This window comes from Canis aureus, chromosome 23, assembly GCF_053574225.1.
Source record: "Canis aureus isolate CA01 chromosome 23, VMU_Caureus_v.1.0, whole genome shotgun sequence".
NCBI classification, from domain to species: Eukaryota; Metazoa; Chordata; class Mammalia; order Carnivora; family Canidae; genus Canis; species Canis aureus.
The window spans coordinates 25080224-25099603 of record NC_135633.1 but is presented as its reverse complement, the minus strand read 5'-3'; the positions used below and the strand labels follow the sequence as shown (position 1 = coordinate 25099603).

The 19380-nt window shown below is 42.3% G+C and overlaps 1 protein-coding gene across 4 annotated transcripts in view; it reads left to right on the top strand.

The window, feature by feature from the left end:
- Window positions 1-19380, top strand: part of STIM1 (stromal interaction molecule 1) — a 198961-nt gene that overhangs the window by 93497 nt on the left and 86084 nt on the right. For all 4 annotated transcript variants that reach the window (XM_077866783.1, XM_077866784.1, XM_077866785.1 and 1 more), the window contains exon 2: window positions 15192-15322. In XM_077866783.1, coding sequence (XP_077722909.1) covers window positions 15192-15322 — 131 coding nt within the window. The remainder of the gene's footprint in view (window positions 1-15191; window positions 15323-19380) is intronic.

Here is a 19380-nt window from a genome sequence, read left to right as displayed (position 1 = left end):
CCTATATCCTTTGCTACATTATATTCAGTATACAGGCCGGTGATTCACAACTTGAAGATTTGCAACTCTGAAGGGGGTCCTTGAAGGGTGTCTTGTGAATCCATATTATTTTCTCAATTGTTTTTCGATCTGTGGATACTAAAAGTCTAACTATTATTATGTGGAGCTTTTGGAATTCCTCACTAAAAAATTCCTCAAGAATCACTGTTGTAGGAGTTTGGGATCTCTGCAAAGACATTTCTCATTAAATTAGAATATTTATTGAGATAATTGTAGATCTACACATAGTTTTAAAAAATAACACTGTGAGATCATTGGGAGACTGCAGTTTTCCCCACAGTAACATTTTGAGAAACTGTAGTATAATATTATAACCAGAATGCTGATGTTAACACAACCCACCAATTTTGTTTAGATTTCCCCAGTTTTATTTGTACTCGTGTGTGTGTGTGTGTGTAAGTTCTATTCCAACACCATAAGTATCCTTCATGTTGGCTCTTTATAACCACACCTTTCTCTCCTACCCCCTTCCCTGTTCTAACCCCTCTGTCCTCTGTTTCTAAGGTTTTGACCTTTTAAAAATGTTGTGTAAATGCAATCATAGAGTTTGTAAGCTTTTGGACTTTGCTTTTTATTGTTGTTGTTGTTGTTCAGTGATAATTCCCTGGAAAATCATCCAAGTGGTTGTATGTATCATGACTTTATTTATTTATTTTTATTGTTGAGTGGTATTCCATTGTGTATAATGTATATTATCAGCCACCTGTTGAAAGACATGTGGACTGATCCCAATTTGGGGCTATTACCTATAGAGCTTCCATGAACATTTGTATACAGGTGTGTGTTTGTGTGTGTGTTTATGATTATTTATTTGGGAGAGAGAGAGTGAGCGAGCAAGCAAGCCTGTGCAAGCAGGGGGTTGGGGGAGGGAGAGTAAAAGAGAGAATGTCAAGCAGACTTCCTGCTCAGCATGGATTCCTGATGCCGGGCTTGATCTCACAACCTTGAGATCATGACCTGAGCCAGAAACAAGACTTGGACACTTAATTGCCTGAGCCACCAGGCGCCCCTGTTTACAGATTTTTTATGTGAACCCGTGAAGGATTTTATTCAGAAGAGTTGTCAAGTCAGATTTGAATTTTAGAAAAATTATACTAACTACTTTGGTAGAGAATGAGTTTGAGAGAAACGAGCAGAGATAGGAAGATCGCTGAGGACCTGTAGTGACCCAGGCAAAGTACACAGAGACCTGAACTCAGTTCTCTGTGAGTTGGAGCCTGCTCAGCCATAGAGGTCTTATCTCAGAAATCACATCAGGCAGGCTTGTTCACATGTGGGAACAGGGCCAGGAAGACTGGGCTGTCAGGAGGCTCAGGCCCACTTCGTTTTGGATAGTCATTCCTGCTTTGGGGGAGACGCCCACCATCGGGTGAGGAAGGACCACAAACCCAGTTTTTGGAATGATCCTCCTGACTGCAAGGTTTTTCAGTAGATGTTCTTGGTTATCTTCTCTAAAAAAAAAGAAAGGAGGCCAGTTATCTCTTTTGTATTGTTTGAGTGGTGGCTTATGTGGGGCAGGAGGATGGTCAGAAGCTCTCCCCTGGTTCTGGTTTCTTTGAGAGCTCAAGAATGTGTTCTCTGGTAGGACAGCCAGCAGTGGGCCAGGGTGGCGGTGGGGCGGGGGGGGGGGGGGGGTGGGGTCGGCTGAGGATGACCTTCTGCTGCGATGGAACCTGGAATCCACGTTGTTTTTACCCCAGGCTGTGGTGTGCTTGGCTCCCCTGCATTTAGATCTTCCAGGCATTTATCACCATGCTCTTGGGGCTGCTATGATCAGGACTGAGTGTTGGGAGCCAACACTCTGGGAGCCAGAGGGTATAATCCTAGAGGGTCCACCGGTTGATTGGACACCTCTCCTGGGCAGTATGCAATGTCCTTATCTGGGCAACTTCTTGGGTACCCACTCCAACACTTTTAGAAAATATTTTGCATCAGAAATCTGCTTTGAGTTGCTTGTAATTATTTTTTTGGCTACCTCAGCCCCTGACAAGTGCTGGCCAGGACACAGGAATGTTTGGGTCAGGTGCCAGGTCAGAGAATCTGGGACAACTTTTGAATAAGCGTGTGTTGATTTGATTTCTCTGGGGTTGTCATGCTTCTTGGCTCAGATCCCTTTAGAATGTAAAGACCTGTGGTATGTGAGACCCCAAAGCCGAGAAAGCAAATCTTCAAAACCTGTAAACAGCTTTCACTTGTCCCTAGACCAGATCTTGTGTTGCTCGACATGGGGGAACACCAGAAAAATCAGACTCATCGGTAGCTGGGAGGATAAGACTCGCAGGAAAAGAAGAGAATAGATAGCTGACAAATCAGTGACCAACACTACTGTTTTTCAAAGGACCTTACTGATTTTTCAGATAAGAAAATTAATTAGGAGCAGTCAGAGTATGGGAAAGTCAAAACTTTTAAGACCTGCAGCTACCACTTCTGTAATTCAATATATATTTTAATAACTGAGGAGCAGAGATGTGGGGGACCCTGGAGGCCAGAGAAGTGTATCTAACTTCTTTTCATATTCCTGTGCTTTTGGTTAGTTCAACTAACTAGTTCAGTGTTGGCAATGAGGTGTTTGAAAGTCAGAAATGAACGTTGTAGTGGTGGCAGGTGAATACCGAACTCATGGTCAGCCACTTGTAATTTAGTCAGAAAGGTCATAAAAACGAAAGGGCAGGCAGTTAGGCTGTTAAGCAGATGGACGGAGAGTCCAAAGCCCTGCAGGAGACTTGGGAAGAGGCACCAGGAGTCAGAACAGCCAGAAGACCCCCTGCATTGGAAGCCTGAGCTACTGAGCTCCTGGCCTGCTTGGAGGGGACTAACCTTAGGGATTAGCCACCTTCTCTGGGAAGGAAGCTTCTTGTGAAACCAGAAGAAAAGAATAGTGAGAAGAAGAAGAAGGTAGAAATGGGACATGATGGGCTGGCTGAGTGGAGAGAGGCCTGAAGAATTAATCATGTCTAGTAGGTGATTATGTTTCATATGATTAAACAGAAGCATCTTCTTGTGCTCTTTTTGTTCCTCTTTACAGAGTGTACTAGGGACTCAGTATTACTTCTATAGTGTTTTTTTTTTTTTTAAAAGATGTTATTTATTTATTCACAAGGGACACACAGAAAGAGGCAGAGACATAGGCAGAGGGAGAAGCAGGCTCCCTGTGAGGAGCCTGATATGGGACTCAATCTCAGGACCCTAGGATCATGACCTGAGCCAAAGGCTCTAGTGTCTTTTTGACTTTGTTTCTAAGTCTTAATAAGGAAGGGGTCTCTGGCCAGTGCTGAACACTAAAGAAATGAAGGCAAACCAGGAAGTGCTGTTTTACTGTGCTTGGGGAGTGGCACAAGACCAGGTAGGCCTTCTGTGTTGGCCCTCTGTAGACAAGCAGAACTTAATGGAACTTGCCCTTATCTGTGGGTCTTGGAGAGTAAGGGTTAGTAGTATATCTACAATAGATATCTCAATGTCTGTTATTCTCATTGTATGCCAGATTTTTTTGCAAGATTGGTAAAAAGTACTCTTTGACTTTGGGTTCTTTTACAAATGAGTCTGTGCTGTGTTCCTTGCTCTTGGGCTTGCTTTGCTGGGATGCCTTCCCTTCCTTCCACTTCTACTGTTCTGCTACTTGTTCAGACTATGGTATCTCCTGCTGCTCTGGTCTCTTGTGTCTTACCATATTCTATTTTGTATCTTTGTGATTCATATATTGAGCTCATTCTCATACTTTTTTTGTGGTCAAGGACTATGTTCATCTTTATTTGAATTTGTTCTTTCATGCAACTGAGTTCTCCTGGGTATTTGTTTGTTCATTCAGTGAATATTCATTGTAGCCCAGCTGTTGTACTAGGTACTTTGTTAGGTGCTGGGTACTTGAATGAAGCTAGGATTCAGCCATGGGGGCAGCTATGGTTCCTGCCACTGTGGAGGTTACAGTTTGAAGAAAGATATTAAGCAAATTCTTACACAAATAATTATAACTGTGAAAAGTGTTATCAATAAAAAATATGGAAGGATGCCTAGGTGGCTCAGTAGTTAAGCATCTGCTTTTGGCTTATGTCCTTTATAGGGTTTGGGTAAGGAGCAGTTCAGGTTTCCTGCATAGGTCCTGTCTCCCCCTGATGACGTGTCCTTGGGCGGTCTGCTGGTGGCGGGAAAGTTCCGAGGGGAGGGTAACAAGATGGAGGGTCTGCTGCCATTTTGTTGGTGCCTCCCCATCCCCCTTGATCCCACCAGCCCAACAGTGAATGGCAAGATTTCATTCTTTTTGATGGCTAATATTCCATTGTGTCTGTATATACTGATATAATTATGGAATGTGAGGTCTGGAGCCAATGGCCAAGAAAGAATTCTTGAGACATCTTTGGTACAAAAAGGTGATTTTATTAAAGCACAGGGATAGGCCCTGTGGGCAGAAGAAGCTGCTGTACTGGGGTTGTGAGGGGCGACTGAATATATACTTGGGAGAGGGGGAGATAAAGACAAAAGGAAGTGTCCAGAAGGACTTTCATATGCTAAAGAAGACTCTCAAGATGCTAGAGGCCTGGCTATTGTCAAGTTAAGATAGTTTTTCCTTCTAATAAGGCATTAATGTTAAGGTAGTTGGGAGTTTCCTGGAGGAATGTCTTACTCTGCCTGCCTCAAGTATTTGTCAATGGGCTGCAGTTTATAAGGACATTTTATGTTTTTACATCCCTTTCTACCTTTGTTTACCTCATCACTGTGGAGGGGAGAGTGATGTTAGGGCTCCAGGAAATTGAGTATGGACTTCTGAAACGTAGGCTATTGATGAGAATGCTTTTTCCTTGTAAATCACTAAGACGTTTGCCAACTGTTGGAGACTCTTCCTGCAGGAGTGTGATCTATGTCAGTTAACCATTTGTTTTCCCTTCTCTTGGTTTTAGGGCAACCAGGAGTGTCTGAGGAATGTCACACATATCCCACCTTGGGGGGAGAATTGCAGGGTGTCAGCTTGCCTTCTGTTCTTTCATTGTATACCACATCTTCTTTATCCACTCACCAATTGGTGGACATTTGAGCTTTTTCCATAGTTTGGCTATTATTTATAATGCTGCTATAAACATTGGGGTGCGTGTACCCCTTCAAATCTGTATTTTTGCATCCTTTGGGTAAATAGGAATTCTAGGTTATTCTCAACCCTGGGTTGCACATTAGCATCACCAGGTATAAGAGAGTATATGAAACAGCTGGCCTGGTGCTTCATACTGGTGCTTACTGGTTAGAGTATAAAATGGTACAACTACTTTGGAAAACAGCTTGGCACTTAAAAAGTTATACATACCCCTGTCATATAATCTAGAAGTTCCACTCCTACTGGAACTCAGGATGAAAAACTCATTTTCACTCAAGAAAAATGGGAACATATGTCCACACAAAGACTAGTACACCAATGTTCATAGCACTTTATTTGTTTTTATAAATGTCAAGAAAAGGCAGAACTCATCAATGGTGATGCAAGTCAGAAGAGCAGTTACTACTGTGGGGTGAGTGAGATAGTGGTCATGGTAGTATTGATTAGAAAGTGACAAGAGAGAGGAAGTCTTCCTAGAGTGTTGGGTATGTTTTATTTCTTGATTTTGGTGGTACTTACTTAGATATACACATATGTAAAATGTAGTTGGTCTATATGTTTATTTATACACTTTGCTGTATGTTTATGTCTCAAAGCAAAACAAGAAAACAAAACCCCCATAAACCAAACCCATGCCTAGGTCCCATCCATAGAGATTGGTTTGGGATGGGGCTTGAGCATCAGCAACATAGGTGCTTTCTAAGTGGGTCTAATATGCAGCCCAAGTTGAGAACCAACATGCTGTATATGGAAAGGACAGAAAAAACTTGGGACATCAAAGAATGATTGCACAAAACTAAGGGAGTTGTTGGACATGAGACCGGAAAGGTGGCAGGTGACAAATCATTCTGGACCTTGCCGGCCACTTTAAGAAATTTGAACTTCGTCTTAAGAGTAATGAAAAGCTTTTGAAGGGTTTTAAGTAGGGAGATGACTTGGACAGATAATCAGCTGGTATGTACTAGTGCTGCCTATGGTTAGCATTCCTGCGGATTGCTTGTTAAGTATTCAGAATATCTCCCCTGTGAGGAGAAGATTTGGAATAGCTGAGGGGTCTTGAACTAGGACTGGTGTTAGTTTATTTTATTTTTTATTTTTTATTTTTTGAAGATTTTATTCATGAGAGACACACACAGAGAGAGAGAGGCAGAGACACAGGCAGAGGGAGAAGCAGGCTCAGAGAGAGAGAGAGAGAGAGAGGCAGAGACACAGGCAGAGGGAGAAGCAGGCTGACATGGGACTCAATCCAGGGTCTCCAGGACCACACCCTGGGCTGAAGGTGGCGCTAAACTGCTGAGCCACCTGGGGTGCCCCAAGACTGGTGCTAGTTTAGAAGTGGGGAGTGAGGGAGAGTGAGCTGTCAAGGTTTTTGACACAAGCAATTGGAGAAGTAGGAAGTTTGGGGGGAACTAATGAGTTTAGATTTAGGTATTATGCATTCATGTTCCTGTCAGACATCCTTGTGGAGATACTTAGTAGGTAGTTGGCTTCTGTGGGTTTCTGAGGATCACAAGTGAAACTTGAAGCAGAAACATCATTTTGCTTTTTGGGGAGACTTGGCAATAACCAGTAATTTCTTTAAATGGTAATCAAGGCTGTGAGGAGAGGTCAGATTCCTTTAGGAGAGAGAGTAGTAGGAGAAGAAGAGAGCCTTGGACTGAAGGCAGATTCTTTAAACCTTCAACATTTAAAAGGAGGAGAAACTTGCTTTTCGCACATTCAGGAAAACAAAGATTTGTTCATTAATTTAACAGATCTATATTGAATACATACTGTGTGTCAGGCACTGACTGAGTCCCTGGGGATACTACAGGGAACAAAAAGTTCTTGCTCTCGTGAGCCTTACCTCCAGTGGAGGGGGATGGGCAATAAACAAATCAACAAATAGGTGTATCCTGGATGAGATGGTAGTAGGTGCTATGAAAACATGAAAAAATATGATCTCTGCCCTCACATATCCTCAAATAACCATGGTTGTAGGAAGTAAGGCCAAAAGAGCGTCAAAGACAGGAATGCTGGTAGAACTCAGAGATACATCTCATTATGTTGCATATTGAAGCTCTATACATAGTCAAGGCTGCAAAATTTTTATTTTTCACTGAGGGCTTTCTTTAACTATATTTCATTTGAATTAAAAAAATTGTTACTGAAAAAACAAAAACAAGAACAAAACCCCCCAAGATTGTTACTGGAGTATTCAGATCACAGGTTAGAGTGAAGATAGAGGTATCTTGCATTATAATAAGCATATATAATATTTTTGTAAAGTATGCTAGTAAGAATTGTAAAATCTTTTACTCACCACACACATCGTGGGCTATGATTTTTTCTTTTTAGAGCAGTTATAGGTTTACACCAAAATTCAAAGGGAGGTACAGAAAAATCTCCCACGTATTCTCTGCCTCCACACATGCATAGCCAACCCCATTACCAATGTTACTTACCGGAAGTACATTTTTTTTTTTTTTTTTTTTTACCAGAGGTACATTTTTTACATTTTACATGTAAGGATGAGCTTATGTGGGTACATCATAATCATCCAAAGTTCATAGTTTCTCTTAGGGTTCATTCTTGATGTTGTATGGGTTATTTTTTGATGTGTTCTCCATGAGGGAGACATGGGGAAGTCTTTTGTGTCAGTACTGCTTGGGTAGCTGAAACCAGTGCCAGCTTTGTCCATAAGGAAAGCTCTTCAGAATTCCTGCCCCCTGCTGAAAAGAGCTGGGCCTCTTCTTAGATATGAGGACATGATGCTCTTACAGGGGCAAAAGCACCCCTCAGGAGGCTGGATTTTACTCAGTTCTTCTTCTATGGCTAGGGCTACTATGTGCCATATTCTGAGGGGGACCTTTCTTGCCAAAACCAGTTCCCCTTCTTATTCTTTACATTTTTTACGTAGAGGGTACTTTCTCTCTTCTCACCTCACCAAACCAGACTCCCTGCCCCAGTCTCATTTTAGGTTTTATGCTGTTTTATCTCTGGAATGCCATGGTCCTTGGTTGAATCTGAGTCTTCCCAGGGCTGGTGCTCTCAGTCTTAATAGTTTTTGAACCCTTTCTAAGGGTAAGGATAGATTCTAATCCCATCAATAGTTATTGCAGAGCTTCCTGGTCTTGCCTGGGGGGTGGAAGGTGAAGCAGAGAAAGTATTCACAACAGATGATGGCAAAATTTACCAATTTCGAGATTCCCCTCAGGTGCCAGCCAGGTGGTAAGGAACAATCTGACTATGTCTTTCTCTGTCCCTTATCTATACATTCTTCCTTGACTGCTGTTTCTCTCACTTCTTTCCCTTCGGGCTTGTGTCTCACACTAGACAATCATTGTCAGACTTGACTGCAGTGGCTCTGTTTTGCATGCCTATGGGTACATGCTCTCAGGAGGATGAATTACTGTTTAGTGATGAGAAATTGGCTGGAAGAGAAGACGCATCAGGTGATGGTAGATACTGGTAGGGGGAATTGGTTGTTTGTACTCAGGAATTCTCTTGTCTTTGGGGGAGTTATGGTTTATTATGAATCCATATATGTATGCATGCATTCATTCAGCCAGCATTCACTGATTTCCTACTTGACAGGATGGATGTTAGTGATGGTGCCATACTAGGCCCTGGGGGAAAGAGTGAGTCAACCTAGTCCTTGCCCTTTTCTGGATGTGGCATGCGAACAACTCAGAGCATGAGAATTAATATAACAGAATTATGTATAAAGTGCTTTGGAGCATGGAACAGTAAATGCTTAGCTCTGCTTGGAGAAAGAGAGGAGACTTGGACATGAGGGAAAGACTTTGTGGTTTTGCCTGCCAGTGATTAATAAAATGTGGTCTGCAGACCATTGAGGGGTCACCAAGATCTTTTCAGGGTCCAAACGGTCAAAGACATTTTATTTATTCTATACTTTTTTTAAAAAGATTTTATTTATTTATTTATGAGAGACACAGAGAGAGGGGCAGATTCATAGGCAGAGGGAGAGGTAGGCTCCTGAAAGAAGCCCAATGCGGGACTTGTAACCAGGACCCCAGGATCACGACCTGAGCCAAAAGCAGATGCTCAACCACTGAGCCATTCAGGTGCCCTGGTCAAAGACATTTTAATAACAATAACGCTAAGATATTATTTGCTATCCCCCCCCTCACTGTTTCTATATTTGTAGTAAGGGCACAAAAGTGATTAGGTAAAACTGCTAGTATGTTAACAGGAGTTAAAACGAGGTCACATAACTGTGCCAGTAGGCATTATAGTCCTCATCTCACCTCAGTGCACTCTGTTTAAAACAAAAAAAAAAATTTAAATTTAGAATTAAAAATGTATTAATTCTATTAAATTGCATCCCACGAATACCCGTCTCTTTAGTATTCTATGTGATGAAACAGGAAGTATGCATAAAACACTTTTGCTGCAGGTAGAAGTTTGATGTTTATTTCAAGCAAGAGTGTGCCATCGAGTTGCAAGTTGAACTACCTCCTTTTTCAGGGCCCACTATTTTTTTAAAAAGACTTATTTATTTATTCATGAGAGACATAGAGAGAGAGAGAGAGAGGCAGAGACACAGGCAGAAGGAGAAGCAGGCCCCACTCAGGGAGCCCAACGTGGGATCCGATCCCATGACTCCAAGATCATGCCCTGGGCGAAGGGCAGGTGCTAAACCGCTGAGCCACTAGGGATCCCATGGGAACACTATTTTTATTTGAAAGAATAACTGACTGTAGTTACTCAGACTAAATATTTGGCAGATATTTTCTTGAAAGTGAATGAGGTGAGTCTGCTACTGAGGGAAAAACCACTGGTAGTATTGTTGCCAATGATAGAATTCTCACTTTTATTTAAAACTTAGAATGGAGAACTTGTATCTGCCACTAGGAGCTAGACGGCTTCCCCAATATAAAGATTTTCTGATGGAGGCACCTTGGTGCTCAATTGATTAAGCACCCAACTCTTGTTCTCAGTTCAGGCCTTCATCTCAGGGTCATGAATTTGAGCCCTGTGTTGAGCTCCATGCTTGGCATGCAGCCTACTTTAAAAAAGGGTGTGTGTGTGCCTGGGTGGCTCAGTAGGTTGGGTGTTTGATTTGGTTTCCCCTCAGCTCATGATCTCAGGGTCATGAGATCAAGCTCCACATCAGGCTCCCTGATCACTTAGCACAAAGCCTGCTTGAGATTTTCTTCCTCTGCCCCTCCCCCTGCTCGAGCTCTCTTTCATTCTCTCTCAAATAAATAAATAATACAAGTTTTCTGATGAAATTAGTGATGATACTAATAGCTGTGATTATTTTGGTATTGTATAGATGAAATGGGTCAAATTCGGAAGCTTTGCCTAACTCATTGAATCGCTAGCTTTCGTGTGACCAGTGAGTGCATCATGTTACAAAATCACATCTGCATAAAGGATTATTAAAAGTGGCAAGACAGACTAATGGATTTTTTTTTAAGGTTTTATTTATTTTTTCATAAGAGACACAGAGAGATAGGCAGAGACATAGGCAGAGGGAGAAGCAGGCTCTCCAGAGGGAACCTGATGCGGGACTTGATCAGGACCCTGGGATCATGACCTGAGCCAAAGGCAGATGCTCAACCACTGAGCCACTCAGGAGCCCCGAGACCAATAGATTTTGATGTAATAGAGTTCAAAAAGTTCATCCATATAGTTTCAAATTTCACATTGCAACTAATCTTTAATAAACCTACCACTTCTTGAGTTTTGATGTAATATTAGAGAAGAATATTTACAGTTATCTGAAAGGTTGTTAAAATACTCCTGTCTTGGGATGCTTGGGTGGCTCAGTGGTTGAGCATCTGCCTTTGGCTCGGGTCGTGATCCTGGAGCCCTGGGATCGAATCCCACGTCAGGCTCCCTGCATGGAACCTGCTTCTCCCTCTGCCTGTCTCTGCCTCTCCCTCTCTGTGTCTCTCATGAATAAATAAATAAAATCTTTAAAAAAAATACTCCTGTCTTTTCCAACTCCATATCTGTTTTGATCTTGGATCAAAACAATACATTGAATGTGGAAATAGATATATAAGACTACAGCCAACTTGCATTAAGCCAGATGTTAAACAGATTTTCAAAAATATGAAACAAGCCTTCTCAGAAAACAATTATTATTCATTAAAAAAATCTTATTTATATTAGTGTATAGGAGATTTATTGGTCTAAAATGAATTAACTGCTAACTATTAGAATTTGTATTTTAATTTCTAATATGGTAAATGTCAGTTTAGGATTTTCAATTTTTAAGTGTATAACGGGGCCCTGAGACCAAACAATTTAAAAATGTGGTCCTGTACTATTCTTTTTCCTTAGAATTCTCTTTTTTGCCTAGAGAAATCCTACACATAGTTGTTAGTTGGTATTTAATTATTCATTCAAAAAAAACATTTATTAATTGTCTATCAAGAATCTGGCTTTTGCTTGGGGCTGGGAACATGGTCCCAAACCCTTCTGGAAATCATAGTCTGATGAAAGGCAGAGAACTGCAACACAGTGTGATAAATGTTATCAGTGATAGACACATAAATGTTGTGGGAATATAGGCTCTTGTCATAATCACTTGGCAGCTCATCTAGAACATCTGCTGATTGATTTGATTGGAATGTAAATCCTATATTTGATTCTTCATAGTCTGATGGGGAGAGTGGCTGGTTAGCAGAGAATGAGAACTGTTCATTTGCTGCTCTAGGAGGAAAGGAGGAAACTACAAATGTATTGGTTGTCACCTTTATGCATGCCCTATGCTAGGTGTTTGAACAAATGTGGTCTTAATTTTTGCAAAACCCGTGTAAGCAGATATAATTTTCCTCATTTTGCAAATGAGATATTGGAAGTTCAGAGAAGTTAAACAACTTTTCCAATATCATATAGTAGTAATTGATGGAGCTGGGATTTTGACACATGTGTTCTGACTCCCAAGTCTAGGGCTCTGTGTTGATAAATGGTTGGATCTTCTAAGGTACTTCCAGATGGGTCTGAGAAACCTTGCCAGATTGGAATGTCTAAGAGAAGTTAGAAAGTTCTCAGGAAGGAGAGAGAGAGAGCATAGGAAATGCTTGGTAGAAGGAGTCATTTGTGAATTTTGGCTAACATGGTTTTTTGGGACAGGGTTCTATGACCTTATGGGACATCAAGATTTTATACTCCTTTAGACTCAATCCCTTTAATCCTTCTCTATGTCAGATGGTGCCAGCAGCAAAGGTCACCTGTGTGTCTGATCAGGTTACAAACCAGAGCCTAGTGTTTGAAGGCCAAACTTCTTGAACCTGCTATAGGCTTTCGGGAAAGAGACTAGCTGACCTTAGGCCAGTGGTGCCCAGCCTGGAGACCCCTCATCCCTAGAGCTCAGTAAACTATATGAGCATTTAAAAAATGCCTATTAGAAGTTGTGCTTTGGGGCACCTGGCTGTCCTCAGTTGGAAGAGCATTAGATTCTTGATCTTGGAGTTGTAAATTGGAGCCCCGTGTGGGTATAGAGATTACTTAAATAAATAAAACTTAAAAAAAAGAAAGAAGCTGTGCTTTACTTATGATAAACCTCTGTGTGAATACAGGCTAATGAAAAGATTGGATTTCTTTGCTTTGGGTCAAAAATCTGTCAACCTAATGTAGTTCAGGTGTGCTACCTATGGTTTTCTGAAACAGGGGTCATTATGGCCCAGGGATTAAGTTCAGCTCACCACCTGTTTTTGTGAATAAAGGTTTGTTGGAACACAGCTAGGCTTGTTCACACTTACGTTTTGTCTTTGGCTGCTTTTGTGCTCTATGATAGAGTTAAGTAGTTGTAACAGGGGATATATGGCTTATAAATCCTAAATTGTTTACTGTCTGGCCTTTCACAGAAAAAGTTCACTGACCCTTAGGGTAATCCTGATTCTATCATGGTACTTAGCACACAGTGTTTTAATCACCTCTCTCCCCACTTTTATAACTAAACTCCTTGACAGCAGGGATGAGATCTGACTCATCTCTTTATGTCCAATGCTGATTACAGAGCTTGACATATAAAGAACACTCAATAAATGTTTTTTTTTTAAAGATTTTATTTATTTATTCAAGAATGACAGAGAGAGGCAGAGACAGGAGAAACAGGCTCCATGCAAGGAGCCTGATATGGGGCTCAATCCTGGGACTGCGGGATCATGCCCTGAGCCGAAGGCAGACACCCAACTACTGAGCCACCCAGGCATCCCCCAGGAAATGTTGTTTAAATGGACACATCATGTACTGATCAAAAATCTCCGATAGTTAAAATTTTTTTCTTGTTCCAATAGGCCATTATATGTGCCTTTGATTAACATAAAAACAGGAGTAAGGGAAGGAAAAGTATGATGTTGGTTATGCTAATCCCAGTGCTGTGTGCTTCCATCTATGAACCAGTCATTACTGACTGCATTTTTTTTTTTTTTTTTGATAGTTCATGGATAGGAGTACATGAATGAAACAATCATGGCCAGAGCTCTGGGTGAGGAAGTTGAGAAACAATGCCTTAATCTTTGGCTACATTCTAGTCTTTCCCTCACTAACCACCACTGCTTCCCCCCCACCCTCTACTCTCCACCCCAACTTGGCAGGATACATATAGAAGAATGTATGGTTATAGGGAGATACTTCTTTGGCAGGTATACTATTTATCTTACTTTTTGTCTTCTATAAAGCGATTTCTTCAGTGTGCTTCTTACCATCTGTGACTTCCAGGAGATGAAACCAACTTAAAGCAATTTGGTCGCCTTGGCATAAAGGCAGTGAGATGAGGTGCTGGCCTGGGAGTCAGTAGACCTGGGCTCTTGCTGTGGCTCTTCAGCTTTCTTTGACTTTGAGCCCATCAGTTAACATCTGTGAGTTACATCTGGGACATTTTACACACTCAACATTTATATTCCTCTCTCTTTTTGAAAAGGATTTGAGCAACTAGCAAGTGATGGAGAGGTAACTTGTCCTGTCCTGTCACTGTCTGACTAGCAGACAGGTTAATGATTAAAAAGATTGGAGTGTTTTAGGTCTTCGAACAGTGCCTTCTAGGAGGCTTCACAGAGGCAGTCTTTTTACCCCGTCCTTGCTTTCTCTTCTGTGACAGCTTCTTCCTTGGGAGTGATCTGAGGTGTTTTTGCTGGAGGGAAGTTATCAAGATCAGGGGCAAAGGGAAAGAGCAATTTTAAAATCTAAGAATTGGGAGACATACTAAGAACTTTACTTAACAATGTCTCTTTCAGATAGTGAGCTCAAGGCCTGGAGAAGGGAAGTGACCTCCCTATAGTCACGTGGTAGAGCTAAGATGAAGTGCCGGGCTCTTTCTGCTGTGTGCCTAGTGTTTGCCAGGGTTCTAAGGGAGGATCAGGTGGCCTCGCTCTTGTGCTGCATATAGTGCTAAATGACTGTGTTGGTGGTGGAGGAAGCTGCCCTGCACATACCTTCCAAGCTGTTGCACCTGATGTGCTCAGGACCACAGGTGTCTGTAGATACTGCTGACTATAACTGTCCGTGGGCAGGCACAATATGTGAAGGATTTCTGCACTTAGCCTGTGGCTGGCACTGTGCTATTACCAGTGATGACAAAGTGAATGAAAAGGAAAACTGCATATTATCTTGGCATTGCAATGAGTGGGCTGTGTTCCTATTTCTAGAAAGACTGTATTTATGTACGTTTGTTTGTTGACTGACTAAAAATGATATTTCATTTGAATATGTATTTCTTTGCTTACTAGTAAGGCTAAACTTTCTTCCCTGTGTCCGTTGGCTATTTGTATTTTCTCTCATTTACATTTTTATTCTTGTGAGTTACCTAATCACGTTCTTTGTCTAGATCCCAGTCTGTTCCTAGTCTTCTGCTTGATGTCCCTGCCAGGAAACTATTAGGATAATAAAGCATTGTCTCTAAACAGGGGAGCTCAGCACATCCCTGGGGAGAGAGATGAAGACTGGATGAAACATGTTTCTCCCCATACAAATAGCCAGTTACGTGATGACATGAGGATTTAGTTGCTGAAAGCTAAGGACACTGAGACAGGTGGGTGGTAGGGGCCGGTGGCGGCCCACAGTAATGTTGTCTCTTGCTTTTCCTATACAGAGTTTTGCCGGATTGACAAGCCCCTGTGCCACAGTGAGGATGAGAAGCTCAGCTTTGATGCAGTCCGCAGCATTCACAAGCTGATGGATGATGATGCCAATGGTGATGTGGATGTGGAAGAAAGTGATGAGGTGAGCTCTCTCACCCTGCCGTGGCTCTCTCCTCTTCCTGTGTGGACAGTCCCTGAAAGCTGTCTAGACACTCTTGCCCGTGGAGAGATGTTCTTGATGTTGGCTTGTTCTCTAGGAGTTCTTCCCTATCAAGGGAGGTGATTCTCAGCAGAACAGCCCTGTAGGACCCAGCCTGTCCGAGTGCAGACCTGATGTGTCTATGCCTAGACTGGCTCCCATCTGCCTACTGGCTAGAAGCACAATGCTGACTGAGCTGTGTTCTTTGAGAGGGAGAGGGAGCCCCAAGGTTGGTCTCTCCTGTTGCCCCAAATCCTTATTGCAATCTTGCTGCAGTTGGAGGGCATCGGTCTCTACTTACTATGTGCTCAGCCCCTTGTTGGCATGTAGGAGAGAAGTCAAGATGATCATTTTCTTGCCCTCTGGGAGTTTATACTCTCTGGGGAAGAAGAAACACATGTTCCTAGAAAGATCATTCTGAATTCCAGGCCACAGTTGCTGGGAGCCGATTGAGTGGTCCAGATAGTAGGAGCGAGAGGAATCTCTAGATGGAAAAAACTCTGCTCTGTTATTGTTTCACCTTTTGGCACTACTACCGTTCTAATTCCACAGAACCCAGAGTACAAAGTCATCGTGTGTGAAAAGATTGAAAGGTTTCAGTTGATTTAAAGCTCACCATGTGCCAGCAGTTTGATGAAGCTGCCAAGTTTTGTCAAATCTTTAATAGTGATATGGTGTATGTCATGAGGGAGAGGTAAGCCCAGTTTCTTCGTCCTTCTTGCCAGCCCACCTATTAAGTTTTGAGTTCAGTTTTGGATCTCACGTTGTCAGAAGTGTCTGGAACAGTGAGAGCCTATATAGAAGGAGTGACACGAATGATGAAGAGTATGGAAACTATGAAATGGAGACAGATGTTCACTAGAATTCAGTATTTATAGGTGTCTAATATGTATGTGCCAGGCACTATTGTAGACATGGGGATGTGGCAGTAAAGATGGCACACATGTCTCATATCATTTACATATCCTGTCCTCACTTACAGTCTAGTGAAGAAAAGATTAGCCTGGAAAATAAAAGATTTGGGTAATAAAATTTCTGTCTTCAAATACATTAGGAGTGGAGGAATCTGAATTAAATAATGACAGTGCAGGTGAAGAAGACCACAGCACTAGCTAGCATTTATTGAATTCTTATTCTGTGCCAGGCATAGCTCTTTTGCAGCCTTTCTTAACAGCCTTTTGAAGTTGGTATTATTATCAAGGACTGGAGCCTTGGAAAGGCTTGTTCAAGGACACACTGGATGTGTGTGCAGATCTGGTTTCAAAGCTCATGCTATTAGGTACTGGTGTATTGTTTCTCTTATTCTAAGGGCAGAACCAGGAGCAATGTGGCAGGAGTGAAATATGGACATATTATTTTAGAATAAAGAATCATCTAACAGCACCATCTGGTCATAGAAGAGGCTTCCTGGGTAGATAAGTAGTGAACTCCCCGTCACTAGAATATAGCACTCCACTGATTGGTTAGCAGAAGGGATCCAGGTATCAGGTTAAATTAGATAATGTCTAAGGAATTTATAAGAGGAGAAAAATAGATTTCCTGGAGCAAAAGTAGACATTTGAGTAGAGTGGAAGGAGTGGGCCAGCCTGAGTAGTAAGTAGGGAGCGAGCGTGAGCACAGATGTGGAGGTAGTAAAAACGTGGTGAGGGGTTTGGTTGGATAGACTGGCTGTGGTGGAAGACTGCAGGACAAAAACCTGGAAAGGAGTGGGGACCCAGGCAACCCAACTGAGAGACGTCTGCTTGCTGAACCTGGCAATTGTAGATCCCTGAGTAAGGGCAACCACCACAATGAAGGTATCTGAACTTTTGGTTGCATCTAGAAGTGGTACTGGCCCTCAACGGACCCCAATTTTATTTGTCTGTGCTGATAAGAGAACCAAGTTCCTGGAGGCACATGAGGTGTGGAAGTTTCCTAATCTCTCTCTAGAGGCCTGGCCATGGCACTGGGGATGGATGGCACACCAGTGAAGAAGGTGATATGATCCAAGATCCACACATTCCTGGATATCTTTGTCATCCGCTCCTCCTTCTTTTTTCACTTTTGCTGATTGCTTTGTCAATGAGGGGAGGAAGAAAATGTTCTTTTTAGAGGAATGTTACCACAACAAAAAAGCTCATCAGCACAAACTGTTCTAAAATAACACAAAAGCTGTCACCCTGCTCCTCTCTGTGCCAGTGGGGAGCTGTTCTTTTTCAGCATAGTTTCTGCCTTGCCTTGGCTTCAGCTGTTCTCCCTATAATCTCAGGCCCCTGGTGGTGAGAAGGGCCTGCCAGTTCGAGTTTTCATGATAAGTCACAAGCAACTGTCTTCGAAAGAGAAAGTAACAGTAGCCGAATTGTGTGCTTAAGTCAGCCTAAACATATATGACAACCTTGGAGTTCAGGTTTGAACTAGAGCTCTGGTGGATACCTCAGAGCTTAGAATATTGGCTAATAGACCCTGAGATCTCAGAGATGAAAACATGAAGGACCCAAGCTTTTTACAACCACTTAGAAAGCATTGCTGGTTCCCTAAGGATCTTATTAGCCCAAGTCTGAAGGGACACTTTAGAAGGCCTCATTATTCAGCCTCCTATCAGTTTTTCAGATAGCTAAACTATAACCTCAGTTCTAGATCTTTTAACATTTTAGCCATTTTTGAAGTAAGTCTTTATTTTCACAGATTATTTTGAACAGAGTGTTGACTTTATTTGGATCATTCAAAGCATGTCTTCAGGGCCTCTTCTTACACGATTACCCAGTACCTAGATTCTATATCCATTGTTGTGTTTTCTTAGAATTTCCCTGTCTCTTCTTTGATTCATCCCCATTTCTAATTGCTGTCTTTACTCTGTTATGAGCTCTGGAATTAGACTTATGGCAAACTGAGAGTCAGAAGGCATTTTTTTTTTAAAGTTTTTATTCATTTGACAGACACAGAGAGAGAGAGATTGAGCACAAGCAGGGGGAGCAGCAGGCAGAAGGAGAGGGAGAAGCAGACTCCCCACTGAGCCAGGAGCCCGATGCAGGGCTCAATCCCAGGACCCCAGGATCGTGACCTGAGCCAAAGGCAGACGCTTTAACCAGTTAAGCCACCCAGGTGCCCCTCAGCAGACATTTTATAGACAATACATGATCATTGGCATGTGTGGCAGCCAGTAGCCTGCTCAAGTACCATCTTTGCCTGCATCTGTCCAAATTAGCAGAGCCTGTAGATGGCCTTTCAAATGAACGAGTTGGCCCTACTGGTGACAGTGCCCTTCCCGCAAGGGTGGGAGGGAGTCTGACCAGCACAACAGTGTGGAAATTCAGATCTGTGTTCTACTGAGACCTCTGATGGGAAAACTGCCCGTGGGCAAAGGATTTGCTGCAGTGGGATGGTCCTGTCAGGTGATCTGGACAGTCTGAGGTAGATAGAGGCTGTCTGAAACCACTGTCCCTCCAACTGGCCCTGACACTTTAAGGGCAGTGTTATTATTTTCTTCTCTGGAGCCTACACGGGATATCAAGGGCATTTATCCAATTGTTATTCAATTAAATTGTTGAACTGTTATTCAATTAAGCAAATTTTTATGAGCACTTATTATGTATGTGTCAGGCATCATTCTAGTGCTATGGATTCTATAGCAAACAAAACAGATAAGATTTCAGCTTTTCCAGAGCTTGCATTCTAGTGGTGTGTATGTCACAGGCGATTGAATGATGAGTACAATTCTGAAATTAGGAAGAACTGTGATAATAGTAGTTCAGTGACTTCCCCTTTAGTTTTCTTAGGTAAAATGGTGGCAAATGATTCCTAACCTTACAGGGTTATTATCAGAATTTTTTTTTAAAGATTTTATTTATTCATGAGAGACACAGAGAGAGGTAGAGACATAGGCAGAGGGAGCAGCAGGCTCCCTGTGGGGGAGCCCAATGTGAGATTTGATCCCAGGACCCTGGGATCACGCCCTGAGCCAAGGACAGATGCTCACCCACTGAGTTACCCAGGCGCCCCTATTGTCAGAATTCAATGAGAAA